This window comes from Periplaneta americana, chromosome 16 (assembly GCF_040183065.1).
Source record: "Periplaneta americana isolate PAMFEO1 chromosome 16, P.americana_PAMFEO1_priV1, whole genome shotgun sequence".
In the NCBI taxonomy this organism is placed as follows: Eukaryota; Metazoa; Arthropoda; class Insecta; order Blattodea; family Blattidae; genus Periplaneta; species Periplaneta americana.
The window spans coordinates 165408840-165428050 of NC_091132.1; the positions used below are offsets into that span (position 1 = coordinate 165408840).

Consider the following 19211-nt stretch of genomic DNA (forward strand, 5'->3'; position numbering starts at 1 on the left):
CTCTGCAGTTGCGAGCGTCGTTAAATAAAACATAAGAAAAAAAAACACTGATAGTCATTGGCCAATGAACAATGGAAGGAGTCCATAATTGTACCCATTTTTAAGAAGGGGGACAAAACTAACTGTGGTAACTTTAGACGAATATCACTTTTGTTGACGTCGTACAAAATTTTGTCCAATATTCTTTTGAGAAGATTAACTCCGTACGTACATGAAATTATTGGGGATCATCAATGCGGTTTTAGGCGTAATAGATCCACTATTGATCAGATTTTTTGTATTCGACAGATAATGGAGAAAAAATGGGAGTATTAGGGTTACAGTACATCAGTTATTCATGGATTTCAAAAAGGCATATGACTCGGTGAAGAGGGAAGTATTATATGATATTCTTATTGAATTTGGTATTCCCAAGAAACTAGTTCGATTAATTAAAATGTGTCTCAGTGAAACATACAGCAGAGTCCGTATAGGTCAGTTTCTATCTGATGCTTTTCCAATTCACTGCGGGCTAAAGCAGGGAGATGCACTATCATCTTTACTTTTTAACTTCTGTTTAGAATATGCCATTAGGAAAGTTCAGGATAACAGGCAGGGTTTGGAATTGAACGGGTTACATCAGCTTCTTGTCTATGCGGATGCCGTGAATATATTAGGAGAAAATCCACAAACGATTAGGGAAAACACGGAAATTTTACTTGAAGCAAGATAAGCGATCGATTTGGAAGTAAATCCCGAAAAGACAAAGTATATGATTATGTCTCGTGACCAGAATACTGTACGAAATGGAAATATAAAAATTGGAAATTTATCCTTCGAAGGGGTAGAAAAATTCAAATATCTTGGAGCAACAGTAACAAACATAAATGACATTTGGGAGGAAATTAAACGCAGAATAAATATGGGAAATGCGTGTTATTATTCGGTTGAGAAGGTTTATCATCTAGTCTGATGTCAAAAAATCTTAAAGTTAGAATTTATAACACATTTATATTACTGGTTGTTCTGTATGGTTGTGAAACTTGAACTCTCACTCTGAGAGAGGAACGTAGGCTAAGGGTGTTTGAGAATAAGGTGCTTAGGAAAATATTTGGGGCTAAGCGGGATGAAGTTACAGGAGAATGGAGAAAGTTCACGACGCAGAACTGCACGCATTGTATTCTTCACCTGACATAATTAGGAACATTAAATCCAGACGTGTGAGATGGGCAGGGCATGTAGCACGCATGGGCGAATCCAGAAATGCATATAGAGTGTTAGTTGGGAGACCAGAGGGGAAAAAGACCTTTGGGGTGGCCGAGACGTAGATGGAAGGATAATATTAAAATGGATTTGAGGGAGGTGGGATATGATGATAGAGACTGGATTAATCTTGCACAGGATAGCGACCAATGGCGGGCTTATGTGAGGGCGGCAATGAACCTTCGGGTTCCTTAAAAGCCATTTGTAAGTAAGTAAGTAAGTCATTGTCCAGTAATGATCGGAAAATCACAGTTAAGCTTTGAGCGCTAAGCATTTCAAATTTTCAATTGCTTCTCCTGCAAAATGTATTCCAAATGACATCCATCATTCTTGCATTTGGAAAGTCTTGTCATGCCAGGCAAACATCAAATTTGCACTTTTTTCTTTCAACTACACGAAAATAGTCTGGTTCACAAACATGCCAAAGTGACAAATCATTTTTAAATGCATTCTCTTCGACACTAGACAATAATCAAAATTGTATGTATATTAGTTACAGTACCCTGTAAGGCACGTAACACACTTGAAGAGTTTTCGCTAGCGAGAAATGTGTTGCGAGAAAGAGGCGAAGGGCCTCCTCCACACACATGGCGAGTTCTCGCTATCACAGATCACATCTCGCTATGATCATCTATGCACCGCCTTCATGCAGAAAGCATTTTGCTGATTATAGTAATCACTTGTTGGGGGAAATATTATAGGTTATGTATTTACGTATATTGCCGTACTTAAATATATAACCTATATAAGTATATTGTCGTACTGTACTTTACAAAGTACGTATGAACGTTATGTTGAATCTGAGAATTCAGATGATGAAATGGAGTTACATGAACATATTTTGTTCATGAAAAAAAAAGTAGGCCTAAAATTAAAGCCAGAAATCTCTGAAAATCACAGGCCGAATTTTTGGACACAGGTTTCGATATGAATGATGATACGTCTAGCATTATTTCAGGTTCAATGGACCACAGTTTTTTGCCATTCATGATACGATACACGATTCTTTACTATGCATATGGTCTGATTAAAATTATGTAAACTGATAAAACATACAGATACATTATTTCAAATGTTTAATTAATACTATTAAGTCTCATCAAAATAAAATATAGCCCTATTTATTTTCAGATAATCTGATATTTGTCTCCAGATTTCTTCTTTAAGTGTCGTGTTTTTATAGTTTTCATCCCGTGTATCATATAAATAGGCCTATGGGTGATATCGTACAAGTTCGATAAGTTTCTGACTGCAATTATCAGCCATCTTACCTCATTTTCAAATAAAAGCAATACAATTCATCGCCACCTGTGATATCTTTTTTACATTCAATCGTCATAAAGAGTATAAATGTCAAACATCTTTGATAAATGTGTCAAGAAAATTCGCTGAGCTACCGGTCCCAGCGAGAAACTCGCGCGAGTTTTTTGCCTCGAACGAGAATCTCTTCCAGTGTGTGGACGTCCATTTGAATCCATGTTATCAATTTTTTAATTTTCTCGCAACATATTTCTCCCTAGCGAATAATCTGCAAGTGTGTTACGGGCCTAAGACGGTGTTACACGTTTCGGACAATATATTTTTTTTTTAAGAAAGCCATGAACTTCCTATCGATATGGCGATAGTTTGTTTTTTTCATAAAGCATTTACTAGATCCATTTAATCATCGTACATATTTCAATCTTTTAATACTCTGTTTCAATTCGTTGGGATGTGAAGAATGTTTATGTAGCTGAGTTAATACATATTACGCTTTGCTTACTCCCACTCATTCTTGAAATTGAGGATTACTAAATGTTCTTAAATGTTATATAGGCTAATTGTTAACTATTTTTAGTTACAGAGCATCTGCAGTTAATAGGTTGACGGATAAGCGCGGGAAAAAAATTCAACCAGTAGCTGTCCCAACTAGTAAATAGTTGAAACCAGGTCCATTCATTTACCGTGAGACATCACTGTGACGGATGAATTTGCTGACATTCACTTTATTTTGATAACGTCTAATACTGTTTCATTGAATGGATAGAAATTTTAACATTACCATGTATTTAATAACCCAGTCTGCCAGGCAAAATTATAACTTACGCTATGACTAAAGCTACAGAGCATAGAGATTCCTTTCTCTTTCAGGATAATGATAATAATTAATATTTCTTTCTTTCCAATTGTGAACGGTCTGTAAATGTCAGCTTTGTTTTCCTGATAGTTTCAGTGAGAGGTTTTGAGTTAAGAGTTTCTCTGTAAAATTACAGATAATATCAATACAGATTTTGTCATGATAATGCTTACCAGATACCCCGATTTTCATATAAAATACCCGAGACCCGCTTCGATTAGAGGCGGAACGTAAAAAGTCCCTCTTTTGGAAAATTAACGTCACTTCTATAATTATATAGTTACCTAGTAACTTTTTTGTCCTAGGCCTAAATAATTACATAAAAATTTAAATTACTTTTCTTAACAATTTAGGTTTTCATAAAAAAAAATGAATATTTTGGCAAGTGTAAGGTTTGTAACAGCTAATTCACTGGTGAATATGATATTTCTAAACCTTTAAAAAGAGACGTTCATCCGAAATGCATGCCAAAGAGAATGGAAAGAAGCTTGTTGAAAATGCTGAAGTCCAGTAATAAATGTGTAGGAAGCTCTGAAAATGTATATTACACAGTAGGTTAAATTATGCGTTTCGGGCAGTAATATGGTAAGTCCAAAGACGTTGTAGTTATATATCTAGACACACAATTGGCGCTGGTGTCGTGTACAAATTTGAAACCTCTCGCGCAGGTTCGCGCGACGCCATGTTTGGGGAGTACGAATGATTGTTTCTATAAAGCATTCGGAATTTAGAAAATACAATTGAGTATATAGGCGTTTTCGTAGTGGATTTCCTCCTTCACTGTAATATACAGTAACTAAACTTATTTACATATTTTCTAACGTATAATATAAAATAACAGAAGTAAATCTAAATATTGTAACTAAGCATTGTTTTAAATACAAACGCCTTATATTGCTCATAAATAGACTACTTATTAGTTTATTTCTATTTCCTATGACCGAATACATGGAATATTTTTACTTATGTTATTTTATATACGTTAGAAAATACGCAAATAATTTATTTAAATTGTATTACAAAGAGAGGGATGTCCGTTAAAAATGTCTATATACCCAATGGTATTTTCCAAACACCTAACTCACTGTAATAATAATCCTCAGTGTTTTGAGAATCAGAGGCGATATGACTCTTCTACTGCAGACATTGATTGCAATTCCCCCATTCTTACATCATTCTCAATAACACAGTATTGTCAAAATGTGATTGTATGCATTGCTGCCTTAGTTGTTAAATCATTAATAAAAATATGGTGTAATAAATCTAAAGACTCAATTTAGGGTACGTAGCCTACCAGCAGTAAACAAAATCTCTCTCTCTTTTTTTTTTTAACGAAAGAATAATGGGAGTCTTGTCATACCATCATCTGAGATTATAGAAATATGCCGCTTAAGTGAAAGAGCGATTATACAGATGTTGACAGTTCAATGGCATATTACCACCCACTCTTACATCGTATGAAAACAATGTGATCTAACAATAGAACACTTGTATAATCTTTCTACACTTATAGGGACATATTTTAAAAAATGGATCCCGGATTCCTTCCGAGAATCATATTTTAAACTTGTTAAACTGACACAGAAGTACATAAAGAGCTACTGGCGTAGCTCAATGGGCTGAGGCCTGTCGATAAGGAGTCGCGCTCGGGCGCGGGTTCGATTCCAGCTTGGGCTTATTATCTGGTTGGGCTTTTTCCGATATCCCCAACCGTAAGGGAAATGTCAGGATAATCTATGGCGAATCCTTGGCCTCGTGTCGCCAAATACCATCTCTCTATCATCAATACCATCGATGTTAAATAATATAGTAGTTGATACAGCGTCGTTAAATAATCAACTAAAAAAAAGTATTACATAAAGAGCAGATGTCAGCACACAACTTAAAGTTACCAGTACAACACGACTTTACATAAAAATGTTGTAAGACAATATTTAACGGAGTCAACAACAACAAGAATAATAATAATAATAATAATAATAATAAAAATAATAATGAATCAATAAGCAAGATGTTCTGTACACTAGGCCTGAGTTCTATTATATGACTAATTCATGCATGTGACGTTTATTTCATACTACAGCTGTGATAATAAGCTAATTCATGGTAGGCCTACTTATACAGTAGAACCCCGATTATCCGTCACCCTATTAACCGATTGTTGGATTATCAGTCTGTCATTCTCTCCTCTTTTTTTGGTACAGAAAAAATATTGAGTTCTGTACAATACATTAGTACGTATTTTTTTTTTATAGAGAGTGATATTACAAGCCTTTACCCTAACACATTATGATCTACTGTTCGAGTGACCTGTTTAATTTCTCTGCAAAACATCTTCCAGAAGTGCCAAAAGAATACATGTTGAGCTAAGTATCGAAGAGAAGTGCATATAATTGAGTGGTTTTGGAAAAGAGGAACTGTGGTTCATCTCACATGGGAATACGAGATTGGTGTTACAACTGTGCAAGATTTAATAAAAAACAAGGATAAAGTGTATAAATTACTTAAATCTATAACATGAGACCTATATTTTTCCTATCTTTCCACAGAAATCCATCATAGAAAGTTTCCTTGGCTCTTAGAAACCCTCATTGACATTCATTCATTCATTCATTCATTCATTCATTCATAGTGTTATGTTACTACAAACCCAGCATTCTCCAGTCTTTCCTATTTTCTGCCTTCTTCTTAGTCTCCTCATATGATCCATATATCTTAATGCAGTCTATTATTTGATATCTTCTTCTCCCGTTCACCATTCCTTCCACTGCATCCTTCAGTAGGCAGTTTCTTCTCAGTCAGTGACCCAGTCAATTCCTTTTTCTCTTCCTGATCAGTTCTACCATTATTCTTTCTTCAACTACTCTTTCCAATAGACCTATTATACTTAAAAGTTATGATCCAGTACCTAATGTGTTAAAACAAGACCACAGAGAAAATTACGAAACTGCATTATGCAACACTTAATTTATGAACGTCTTCTATGGTACGGATTATCCGATTTTTTCGATTAACTGTTCAGCCCATCCCTTCACTACCACGGATAATAGAGGTTCTACTGTATTTCAAACTAAAACATTAGGTACTTTACGTGTTTTTATTTTACTGGTGTATATTACGTGATATGGAAGCGAATAAATAATAATTGTTCGTTTCTTGTCCACATCAAAGCAAACGTGTGTTTACAATATGGACCTAATGTAATGCCTTACACAGCAGGCAGTGTTTTTTTAATAATGGTTAATACTAATGATTTTCTCTTCATCTGAATTATTACTACAATATGCATTTGTATTCCTGATCGCTCTATATGTTGTCAATTAACTACACAACGTCTTTGGTTACGGTATAAAATTATTCCAGTCTTCTTTTATTTCGTGTCAAACTAACGGTACCTAAGCTTGATTATGTCCGTAACGTGGTCGCATTAAATGTTAATAAGATTTTTTTCATTTATCCATTCAGATTGATTTATAAGAGACATCAAACATATATATTAAACATTCAGAATTGTATAGTACAGCCGTCTTCTAGCCTGTGCTTCTCCCAAAGCATGGCGGCGGACGCAAGCTTCAATTTGTCCCTACTCTGAACTTCTGCGCAGCCTTGGCTGTAGAGGCTCGGGTAAAAGGTAAAGGTGTGCCCGTAACATCGGGTAAGTCATATAATAAATATGAATTCAGGTTTCAGTAAATTTTATGTTAAGGCCTAATGTTATCAATTAATAAACATTGAAATTTAAATATTTTGTCACATCTGGTGCCATCTTTTAGAATTTGTGCTTTAGAATTAATAATAACTAGACATAGGATTTTTAGGCACTAAAAATTGCAGTTTTAGGCGCCTAAAATAAGCTCAAAATTTGTAAAATTAGGCTCTATTTTAATGAAAATAGGCATTTTAGGCACATCAAGGTATCATACTTATTTCTTTCACTGAAATTTTTAGTTATACACTAAAATACGCACAAAAAAGTATGTTTAAACATTAAAAAGGAATACTATATTATATTTATAAACAGAGCTGCACAAATTTAATATATTGAAACTAATGAAATAATGATTATTGATATCAAGATTACTCATTTTAAGTTATTGAAATTCAGTTCCATGCTCAGACTTTATTATAATTATCTGCACAGTACACCACCAGAATTTTTTCTAAATTCTCCACAGTTAACCTCTGCCTTTTGTCACCGAGAATCATTTTGAAAGCAGGCGCAAAAATACAAAGTTCCACTTATTGTTGCATTTCCTGGTAGTGTTAACACTAGGAGGGCCATTCTTTTAAATATTTTGTAACGGTTTACCCTACTAATTCGCAGTTTTACGACTTTTCATAAATATTTCAAAAACACTCTTTCTCCAAAAATTGTGATTTTATGACACTCTGAAGGGCAGTACAGCTAATCGGTTTCAGACCGAAAACAGTCATTTTTATAGTATAGTATATCTCTGAATCGGTAGCAGCACATGTTGTGATTGTTGCCTGCTTCAAAACTAAGGTTGGTTCTTTGTCGGCATTTATGCCTCCAAACATGTTAAATTCGGTGAAATCTATTGCGAGTGTCGTGAGATTCAAAACATTTTGTTTCCTTTATCAATGGTTTCATGGCCGGTGTGAAGCAAACTTTCCACTTTTTAAATGCCTTAAATTTCGCAGTGAATGCATGTATAAATTATAAAAAGTAAGAGTAAAATGCGAAACTTTACAGTGAGTTAGGCGTTTTTAGGCGAATATTAACAAATTAGGCTCTAATAACCATTTTAGGGCACTATAAAACTCTTTGAATACCTTTCAATTTCCATGAAACACAAATATTAATAATTATTTTTACTTTTCTCCTAAAGAAACAAAATAGGCATTTGCCCTAGAATCCGATGTCTGATAATAACCAGCTGGTTATATCTATATGAGTATAGCTCCTTGCTGTGATCATAGCCTCGACATGTCAGAGCCCTCCTTTTCACGGCCCTTTTGATACCTGCGCTTGGCCGTTGTCTTGGGGCGTTTATCTTTTGGTTAATTGTCTCGTTCGCTGAAGTGTTATCGGTACTTTCTTGCGAAGGTGAGTTGCAACTTCTTACATATAGTAATAGAATAGAGATATCAGATCGAGATATACAATTTCGGGATAATTCAGTAATACAGATTGCTCATTGACACTTATACCCTAAAATACTAAAAAGAACAGATTCCTCTGCGTTTGTCGAATCCGCATCATCGTGCTTACGAAAGGCACTTTTAAGTGCCAATAATTTATTGTGCATACCACTGCCATCTTGTAAATAATTTTGTCGCCGAACGACCGCGCTCTTGTACGAATACAGCATTAATGTTTTTCATTCGAGTCGCATTGCTGGCAAGACTTGTGGTATAAAAAGGGTGATCATGTTAAGGGTGGGTGAGTTAATGTCTAAAGCATTGAGGAACGTATCTAGAATCTAGGTAATTAACTAAAACCGGAGTCGTAATTTTGCAAGAAATCAAGATCAACTGTACAGATAAATTTGTGAAGAATTTGTTCCAGAAAAATACTTCCTTTTTTGGGGGGTATGGAGTTGGTTCTATATGCAAAAATAACAACAGCCTAAACTAACCAAATGTAACTTGTCACAGATGCCTATATGCAATGTGTATATGCGGACTACGAAGGAAACTATCGCCAGATTAGTCGGAATATATTGAATAGCCATCTATACTGATGTTATACGTGGTTTTCCTCTCCTTTGGTTCGAGGCTTGTCACGGCACGGTTTCTAAAGCTAGAAGTATTCCCTTACCTGTATTCTAAGGGTTTAGCAAGCAGGAGTTCCCACAGTTTTTGCAGGCGCGACTCACTTAAGGGTGAGACTTTTGTTTGTGCCCCCCACCCTCATTGCCATACTGGTACTTTACCCCATTAGAAAAATACAAAACTTTATATACTCGTAATGAGACAGTTTTACTCAAGAACAATTAAGGAAGGTAGATGTGCTAAATTAAAATCACAATGAAATAGCTTCCATTCTACTGTAAACTTAACAGATTCTGTTAACACGTAAAGTTCTCTTCACATTAAAATAACAGTTTTGTAATTATTTCTGCAACATATTATGCAACAAGACGTAAACGGAAGTTATGGACACATTACACTATATAAAACTTAGCAATGATGTGCAATAAAGTTATAATACACTGAAATTGAAAATCCGAACATACATTACGGCCTGGTCTAGATCGAAAAGGCATTCACTGTGCTCTATTTCTCTTTGTTGTGACATGTTGTGTAAACTGTGAAATGTTCGTTATCGGTTGTAATAACTGTAAATGGCTAAAATACAATAATTTGAATAATAATGTGGGACAAGGAGATGTTTTTGGTGCTATAAATATTGTAAGAAAAAGAGGTCAGAGTTATCCTTCTTCCGAAAGATCCAGGAAGGTGAGTTTATAAAATATAATATATATGTACTTTACGAAAATAATATATAAACCTTTTGTATTTCATATTTCAATAGCGGAAGGACAGTGTTAATTTTTTCAAAAGAACACGATATCGAAAGTACAATGCATTTTATCGTCTGCTTGGGAGAGGGTCTCTGATGAGGCGATCCTGGTGGTTAGCAACTATCTATGAATGCATATTTTAACTGTCTATGTATGCATATTTAGTAAGTATTGAGCTTCGTCACTGTACATACTAGACTGTGATTATACGTTTTCCGAACGTTCTGCAAATGAATGTCAATTTCTTAATTCTTTCAGTTACGATGGATGTGATCAAGGCGGAACTCGAAGTCGATCCACTGGCTCTAGAAACAAGTGACGACTCAGATGAGAAGGAGAAGAAATGTATATTAGAGGTATATTATAAGCTATTCTATCTATTTTGTTCATGCGACATGTGTCATTTAGCTACCTTATGACAGAAGATATACACCTATCAAATTATAATTAACAGACTTAGCCAGACTGAAAAAAAAAAATGGCCTGGAGATCCTATTCTCCTTTGTCATCATATCGCATAGTTTTCTATATGTTTGACGTATATAAGCAATTGAGAGTTGATCAAATCGTGTAATTTAACGTACAGTTAACAGTTAGATTTATTGTATGTTTATTTTATAAACCATACATACTTTCTAATTTTTCACATGTCTAATGGAATATGTTAGTAATAAACTAGGTCATCTTTTAAGTAAAAGTTCACACTTACGAGTACATATGTAGTAGAATGCATAAGGTGCAGCAGATGCGGCGTGAACTTCAAGTTGAGACTGTTTAGCTCAGACCTGCAGAACTGTAGCTCCTCAGAGCGACCGCCTTACTACCCATTCTGCCCTACCAACCTTTTCTAGCAGTGTAATCATAGTGTTCTAGTTATGCTCGGCTGCATCAACATTCTCATGGCGGCAGGTACACAGTACACTATCTAGAATTATAAATGAACAGATAATAAAATCCTTGGTAACATACCTTTGGAAAGTAAGAGACAAACGAATGAGGGAAATATATGAGTTAAAAGACATGTAAATTAAATTTTAAGGTGTATGTGTGCACATATAGTGAGAAGGTCTTACATACTTACTTACTTACTTACTTACTTAGAAATGGCTTTTAAGGAACCCGAAGGTTCATTGCCGCCCTCACATAAGCCCGCCATCAGTCCCTATCCTGTGCAAAATTAATCCAGTCTCTATCATCACTCCCCACCTCCCTCAAATCCATTTTAATATTATCCTCCCTTCTACGTCTCGGCCTCCCCAAAGGTCTTTTTCCCCTCCGGTCTCCCAACTAACACTCTATATGCATTTCTGGATTCGCCCATACGTGCTACATGTCCTGCCCATCTCACACGTCTGGATTTAATGTTCCTAATTATGTTAGGTGAAGAATACAATGCATGCAGTTCTGTGTTGTGTAACTTTCTCCATTCTCCTGTAACTTCATCCCTCTTAGCCCCAAATATTTTCCCAAGAACCTTATTCTCAAACACCTTTAACCTATGTTCCTCTCTCAGAGTCAGAGTCCAAGTTTCACAACCATACAGAAGAACCGGTAATATAACTGTTTTATAAATTCTAACTTTCAGATTTTTGGACAGCAAACTGGATGATAAGAGCTTCTCAACCGAATAATAACACGCATTTCCCATATTTATTCAGCGTTTAATTTCCTCCCGAGTGTCATTTATATTTGTTACTGTTGCTCCAAGATATTTGAATTTTTCCACCTCTTCGAAGGATAAATCTCCAATTTTTATATTTCCATTTCGTACAATATTCTGATCACGAGACATAATCATATACTTTGTCTTTTCGGGATTTACTTACAAACCAATCGCTTTACTTGCTTCAAGTAAAATTTCCGTGTTTTCCCTAATCGTTTGTGTATTTTCTCCTAACATATTCACGTCATCTGCATAGACAAGAAGCTGATGTAACCCGTTCAATTCCAAACCCTGCCTGTTATCCTGAACTTTCCTAATGGCATATTCTAGAGCGAAGTTAAAAAGTAAAGGTGATAGTGCATCTCCCTGCTTTAGCCCGCAGTGAATTGGAAAAGCAATCAGATAGAAACTGACCTATACAGACTCTGCTGTATGTTTCACTGAGACACATTTTAATTAATCGAACTAGTTTCTTGGGAATACCAAATTCAGTAAGAATGTCTACTATGTATATATCGCCCTATTTCTAGTAAAATCGATTAAGTCCACTTTTTGTGTAAAATAGGTTAAGCACAGTCCCTGACTTGTCTTTCCGTGCATTAATATAAAGTTTTAGTTCCTGCTTTTACAAAATTTGCATTACTGGACTTAACTGGTTTTACTAGTAATTGGACGATATATAAATTGTATGTTGATAAGTGAGTGATAGCTATATGACTGGAGGTCAGTGCTGTCATTAAAAATTGTAACGCATTGCAGCCAAATAGATAAATAAATAAGTACACAATAGGCGTACTGCAGTTTGAAGAGAACTGGAAAATGGCAAAATATAAACCCGTGAAGAAGTGATACCTTCAAAGGAAAGGGGATTATGATTATTTTGTTGTTGAAGAAGATGAAAGAATTGCTTGTTTACTGTGTATCATCCAATTTATTTCTACTCGTCATTTCAATATTAAACAACATTTCAACAAAGCCCATATTATGGAATGGACGAACTTTCGGGTAAGTTCAGTATTAGGAACTGTATATTGATTATTTATTTATATAGCGTTAAATTAAGGACATCATGCGGTGTGTTCATTTTGAATTGAAATTAATAGTAACTTTCAAGGTTCATTACTTAAAATACTATAAATTTATGTTTCCGTAGGTGATGATAGGAGGAAAGTTTTCAAAAATCTAAAGCAGGCTGAGTGCAAAGAAATCATGAAGAAACTGCCGGCAGGAAATCTAGAATAATTGTAAACCTTGAAACGACATAACGCATTATAAATACAATAACTTTATTACAATCCTTTTTGAAAATTACAATGCCGCCACTGATAGAGCTTGCACGCGCAAAGAATGTAAACAACCTACGCAGAAGTCGATCATCCCCAGTACAAGTGGAGTGAGGATAACGTCATATTTCCCCTACTTACGATTTCTGCAAGCCTGGTTCAGCTACTAAATGTATTTTCTTTTGCTCTTGTTACACCAAATGAATTTTGTAAACTGTTTACAGGATGGACACTGCAACTTAAAACATTATTATGTGATTGAATACCTGACTATTCTATGAATGTCTGTGATTTTATTGACGATCATTTCTAGTGTGTGTGGAAAATTTAATTACACGTTTGACTGCAGATTTACATTTTAAGTAATTGCAACAGTGTAATATATAAGCAATATAGGAGTAGGCCTATATTAATTATAGGTGGTAACTTCTGCTTGTGGTGTTCCTGAATTCGTGTGGACTACCATGCCGTTGTCTTGGTAAGGCCCATAACACACTTGAAGAGTTTTCACTAGCAAGAAATGTGTTGCAAGAAAGAGGCGAAGAGCCTTCCTCCACACACTTGGCGAGTTCTCGCTATCACAGATCACACCTCGCTATAATCATCTATGCACTGCCTTCAGGCAGAAAGCATTTATCTGATTATAGTAATGACTCGTTCGGGGAAATATTATAGGTTATGTATTTTCGTATATTGTCGTACTTAAATATATAACCTGTAAGTATATTGTCGTATTTTACAAATTATGTACGAACGCTATGTTGAATTCTTAGAATTCAGATGATGAGGAAATGGAGTTACTTGAACATATTTTGTTCATGAAAAGAAGAAGTAGGCGTAAAATTAAAGCCAGAAATATCTGAAAATCACATTGTATCTTACGAAAATAAGGGCGAGTTTTGGACACTGGTTTCGATTTGAATGATGATACGTTTAGGCGTTATTTCAAGTTCATTGGACCACAGTTTTTTTTTTTTTTTTTTTTTTTCCATTCGTGATATGATAGAGAATTCTTTGCTATATTCTGATTAAAATTACGTAAACTGTTAAGACATATAGATACATTATTTCAAATGTTTACTCAATACTATTAAATCTCATGAAAATAAATAAATATAGCCCTATTTATTTTCAGATAATCTGATATTTGTCTCCATATTTCTTCTTTAAGTGTCGTGTTTTTATAGTTTTCATCCCATGTATCATATGAATAGGCCTACGGGTGACATCGTACAAGTTTGGTAAGTTTCTGACTGCAATTATAAGCCATCTTTCCTCATTTTTCAAAATAAAAACAATGCAATTCATCGCCACCTGTGATATCTTTTTCTACATTCAATCGTCATAAAGAGTATAAATGTCAAACGTCTTTGATAAAAAAGTCGACCTGGTTGGCGAGTTGGTATAGCGCTGGCCTTCTATGCCCAAGGTTGCGGGTTCGATCCCGGGCCAGGTCGATGGCGTTTAAGTGTGCTTAAATGCGACAGGCTCATGTCAGTAGATTTACTGGCATGTAAAAGAACCCCAGTGGGACAAAATTCCGGCACATCCGGCGATGCTGATATAACCTCTGCAGTTGCGAGCGTCGTTAAATAAATCATAATATTCTTTGATAAATGTGTCAAGAAAATTCGCTGAGCTACCGATTCCAGCGAGAAACTCGCGCGAAGTTTTTGCCTCGAACGAGAATCTCTTCCAGTGTGTGGACGTCATTTGAATCCATGTTATCAATTTTTAATTTTCTCGCAACATATTTCTCACTGGCGAAAACTCTTCAAGAGTGTTACGGGCCTAAGGCATGAGATCTTGGCTGGGTTGAATTTCGTAATGTTTTGTGTTCAGTGCTTTTCTCTTTAGGCCGGTTACACACTACAGTGAGAGGTATGAACTATGTAATGTGAGGAAACGGCTTAGCTTAGCCTAAGTCTCTATTTACACTAGCTCAGGGCCGTATTCATAAAGGGGACTTTGGATGAAGACTTCCCAAAGTCGACTTTCGTAGTAAAGTTTAACTTTGTGAAAAGTCCTATTCATAGACAATACTTCTGAGACTTTGAATTTGACTTCGCTAAGTCGAGATTCGACGATCTTGTTCTAATGTTGGCAATCAAAATCACTGCCCTCTAAACGAATTAAATTAATAGACATTTGAAATAGAGTAGGCATTGCCACAATCAAAGCCATCTTTTGAGTCACAAATCAATGAAACAATTGAACATCAGTACATGTTAAATAATTGTTAATAGTTCTTGCAGCTTTACATAATAAAAATAATATTACTCGAGGGTTTATTGTGAAACTAACGTAAGTACAAAAATTGACATTTTTAAGTCTTTACACCAATCGATAATAATTTGTTTTTCTACTTGGCCACAAAAAATCGTAACTCAGTTCGAACAGTCTTGTATATAACACAATTCATAACTACAAAACATGATGGTATAGTTTATCTGAAATAGTATTGCCTGTTAAGAATTTTGTTGTGAAAATATGAAAGATAAGATTCCACCAATGACAGACTATGAAAGAGACATATTATCCTGCTGACAGTTGGCAGAGTTATTCCCTGCATGTCTGCAGAATCTACTTAAAAACTATCTGAAATCAATATGCAGAAAACATTATTAAGACGACCGCAGGATTATAAATGAACTGCATTTCCAACTGTATAACCTATCCTCTATAGAATTAAATAGTAAGAATCAATATTAAGCTATTAATCCCTACCTACAGCGTAAAATCGCGATGAAATAAGTTGTATTTTTTATTAGTGGAACAGATAATCCTCTTTGATTATTCATCAATGAAAGTTGAAACATGACGAGGATATTTAATACTGTCTATCAAGTCTGTACCTTGATTTGAATTTATAACATATAATAATACGCTAAGGAACTTGAGCAGCTTTAGTAATCTCCTAGATGTCTTCAATATTCTCGGAAAACTTACACTATGTGTGTAAAAAGCTTTTCACAATCATTGTATACAGCTGTTAAGATCCTGGACTCCCTGTAATCCGCATTCTTTTTATAATTTCTCTCCTGTGCGTGACATTATGGCCAAACACTGATCTGGAGAACAGTTAAAATCAAGTTAAAAGTGGGTACCTACTAAAAATTACTCATTTATGATATCTCTTTCCTCCCCAGAGTGTGCAAATATCCACTCAGATAAAGATTGAAGGCGAAGACAACATCTATGATCTCTCATCAGAGATGAAATATGAGTCTCAGGTGAGTGGAGCTTATTGGTTATAGTCCGGGTCAGCTTACTTCATACCCAAATAGCCGTGTGCACCATTCTCGATCTTTTAGCCCATTTATCTACAATCACGGAAACATGGTTAATTCTTGACAATGATCAGGTTACAGGTGCGGTGCACCGACATTTTCCCTCGATCAACTCAGTACCGTCTGCTGAAGGTACGCTTGCTTGAGAAGAATCATCTGAGCGCTAGGTTACCGCGTATAAAACAGCGAACGGACACACTCTGTCAATTATCGCTTCGTTTTTGTTTGTCGGACTGTTTCAAACATCCTCGCAGTTTTCAAATAACAAGTTTCAATAATCATGGAAGAAAAAAAGAAAAGAGCACCGAACTTCTCACACTTCGAATTGGGAATTCTTTTAGAACTCTTCAGCAATTCTGTTCTGCATCCATATTAGAGAATAAAAGTACTGACGGAAGTTCTCTAAGAGAAAACCTGACTACCTGGTTGGATTTAACCTCACAATTCAACATGAGTTATACGTGTTTACATAATTCCACATAATTTGTAACGTAATTTATACAGTGGTTATTTCATATTATTGATAATAATTGGAAAATTTTCAGTATACAGATACCTCACTGACAATTATCTTGAAATATGCTACTAAAAAGAGCAGATTTGTATGTGTTTGTCGAATGCTCATCATCTTGCTTACGAAAAGACACATTTCGGTGCCAATAATTTATTTGGGAAAATTTCAGTATACGGATACCTCGCTAACAATTATTAGAAAAAAAAAACAATTCGTCTGTGTATGTCGAATACGCATCATCATGCATACGAAAAGGAAGTTTTTAGTGCCAATTTATTTTGTATGCACATGGTTGGAATTTTGGAGTAAGAGGGAAAGGAAAGTACAGTATCCTTGTTCTGAAATTTATCCATTTATTTTGTGTTCACAAGGTTGGAATTTTGGAGTAAGAGGGAAAGGAAGGTATCCGTGTCATTTCTCTTAATTCAAGCGTAAATAGCCTAATTGTCCAAAACGTCATGTCGGTCCTAATAGTTTCAAACGACAAATCTATAGCTAATAACTGATAATCTCGCATTCTACAAAATGGTAATTTAGTTTTACTATATTATTACCGGCATAGAATAACTACTTTATCATTATATTAACAAAATTGGACAGTTAGCCCTAAATAATATTTTGTCCTCAAGTAAAGTCCCGATCTTCGAAAGCAGAAACATATAAAAAAAACATTAGTCCATTTTGAGAAAAAAAAAAACATTTTTATTATTCATCTGCAAACTTACTCTTTCTACAATAACACAATTTCTGTTATTTCCGCAGTGATTTGCGTGTTAAAAATACATCATTTCATCTTCAATTCCACCAAGTACGTTAAATCGTGCCGCCATTTTGGTTTTCTCGACTTGACCATGTTCAATTCAAGATAATCGGTCCCACACCCATGATCAAATTTGATCATCATCAACTCGCTTGTTTAACTTTGATTGAGATTGATACTCCGCAAATTGGGGTTGAAGATGGTCAAGTGCCGACTTAACCTTGGTCAAATTTTAATCGAGAATGGTGCACACGGACATAAGGGTAAAAGCTAACCATTTTTCCCCCATTACTACATATGCTACTGGATTGTGGTGACTTTCTAGTTTGCAGGTTGAATTCCCTTTTGCAAACTTCGTTTCGAATTCCAAACATGATGTAGAATATAAATCAGATTCTGTTACACATATTACAGTATGCAAATTGTTTTCAGATGGAACACCTGGTCTATTATTTCTGCTTTAAGATCTCAATTCTATTCTGCCTTAAATTTTCTTCTCTAATTTGTTGCCTGATTTGAGGGAGTTAGCCAATGACTGTCGCTTTTACACATGAAGTCAACTTTAAAATAGCTAAATAGATGTATTCACGATGTCTTTATGTTCTGTAGGAAGGGAATTTATCGCATCTGGAAGTGACGGACATGAAGACAGAATGCAGGGACAACAATCATGTTATAAAAACAGAGATAAAAGTTGAAGACACTACTCCAGTGCGTACTAGCTTTCCTATGGTGAAATCTGAAGTTGATGTAAGTGGTTCTTTATCATTTTATATATTTATAGCAGCAGCGCATTCTACTTATATCGGATCTATTAAGGGGTTACAGGAGTAAAATTTTTGGAAATATTCACCATTTTTTCCCTCCATTATTGTATGTTGTATAATAATGAAAATTGGTAGATATAAAATACTGTCTTTCTAATATATGAAATAATAGTACATTATGCAACGAGCCTATAATGAAGGTAATTAAGAAGCGAGTATGGATATTTATGAAACGAACGCAAGCGAGTTTCATAATTTTCATAAGAGCTTCTTCATTACCATTATAGGCGAGTTTCATACGACTTTTTATGCTCGACCATATTTCTAACTTGATATTATTAATTTTCTTTGTATCTGACCTTGGCCAATGTCCCGTATGTTGTGAGATGTGCGCAGACGCGAAAGTATTGATTTTTTCCGAGGATCAGATGTTCACAATGACCTTGCTAGGCCATAAGAACCTACAGAGATAACATTAAAAATAAATTAGACATTGAAGAACGAGATGACAAATTGAATTTATTTGAATATTAATTACAATTAACGCTAATTATTATAGTAACAGTACATAACCTTCTGCGACAGTTGGATTTCCAGCCTCCATGACTTTTCGCTAATTCTCTTTCGATTGCATATCCGAGAATAATCGATACTTGCGGTTTTATAACGGTACAAAGCTGACCTGTCATTGGCTGAACAGTTGTAACCTGAGTCGTCATTGGCTGAAAGAACTGACCTTTAATGAGTAGGTGTACTTTAATGAGGTCCATTAAAAGTCTGCTACCAGGTGTATAATTCCTACATTTCGGCATGGTCGAGCATAAATATTTTTACGATTTGTTTTTTCAAAATTGTGACATTTCACCGTGCAGTGATGAAGCATTTCCCTCATAACTCATAAACTTATTAACTTTTTGATGTTCTCTTTTATTTTATTGTTGAGACGCATGTTTACAACATCATTTTCTTTGAAATACATTGCTTAATAAATAGTATTTTCTTTTATTTTGTATTAGAAGGAAATACTGATATTTGATAATTTTTTAAAAAGAATTTATTTTTTATCAGACAATCTATCAAAGATAATA

General features: G+C 35.0%; 1 protein-coding gene across 1 annotated transcript in view; it reads left to right on the forward strand.

Moving 5' to 3' along the window:
• The window catches only part of LOC138691776 (zinc finger protein 91-like), a 42195-nt gene that overhangs the window by 16886 nt on the left and 6098 nt on the right, over positions 1–19211 (forward strand). Inside the window, exons 3-5 of the mRNA XM_069814153.1 lie at positions 10105–10202; positions 15942–16025; positions 17966–18106. Coding sequence (XP_069670254.1) covers positions 10110–10202; positions 15942–16025; positions 17966–18106 — 318 coding nt within the window. The 5' untranslated portion in view covers positions 10105–10109. The remainder of the gene's footprint in view (positions 1–10104; positions 10203–15941; positions 16026–17965; positions 18107–19211) is intronic.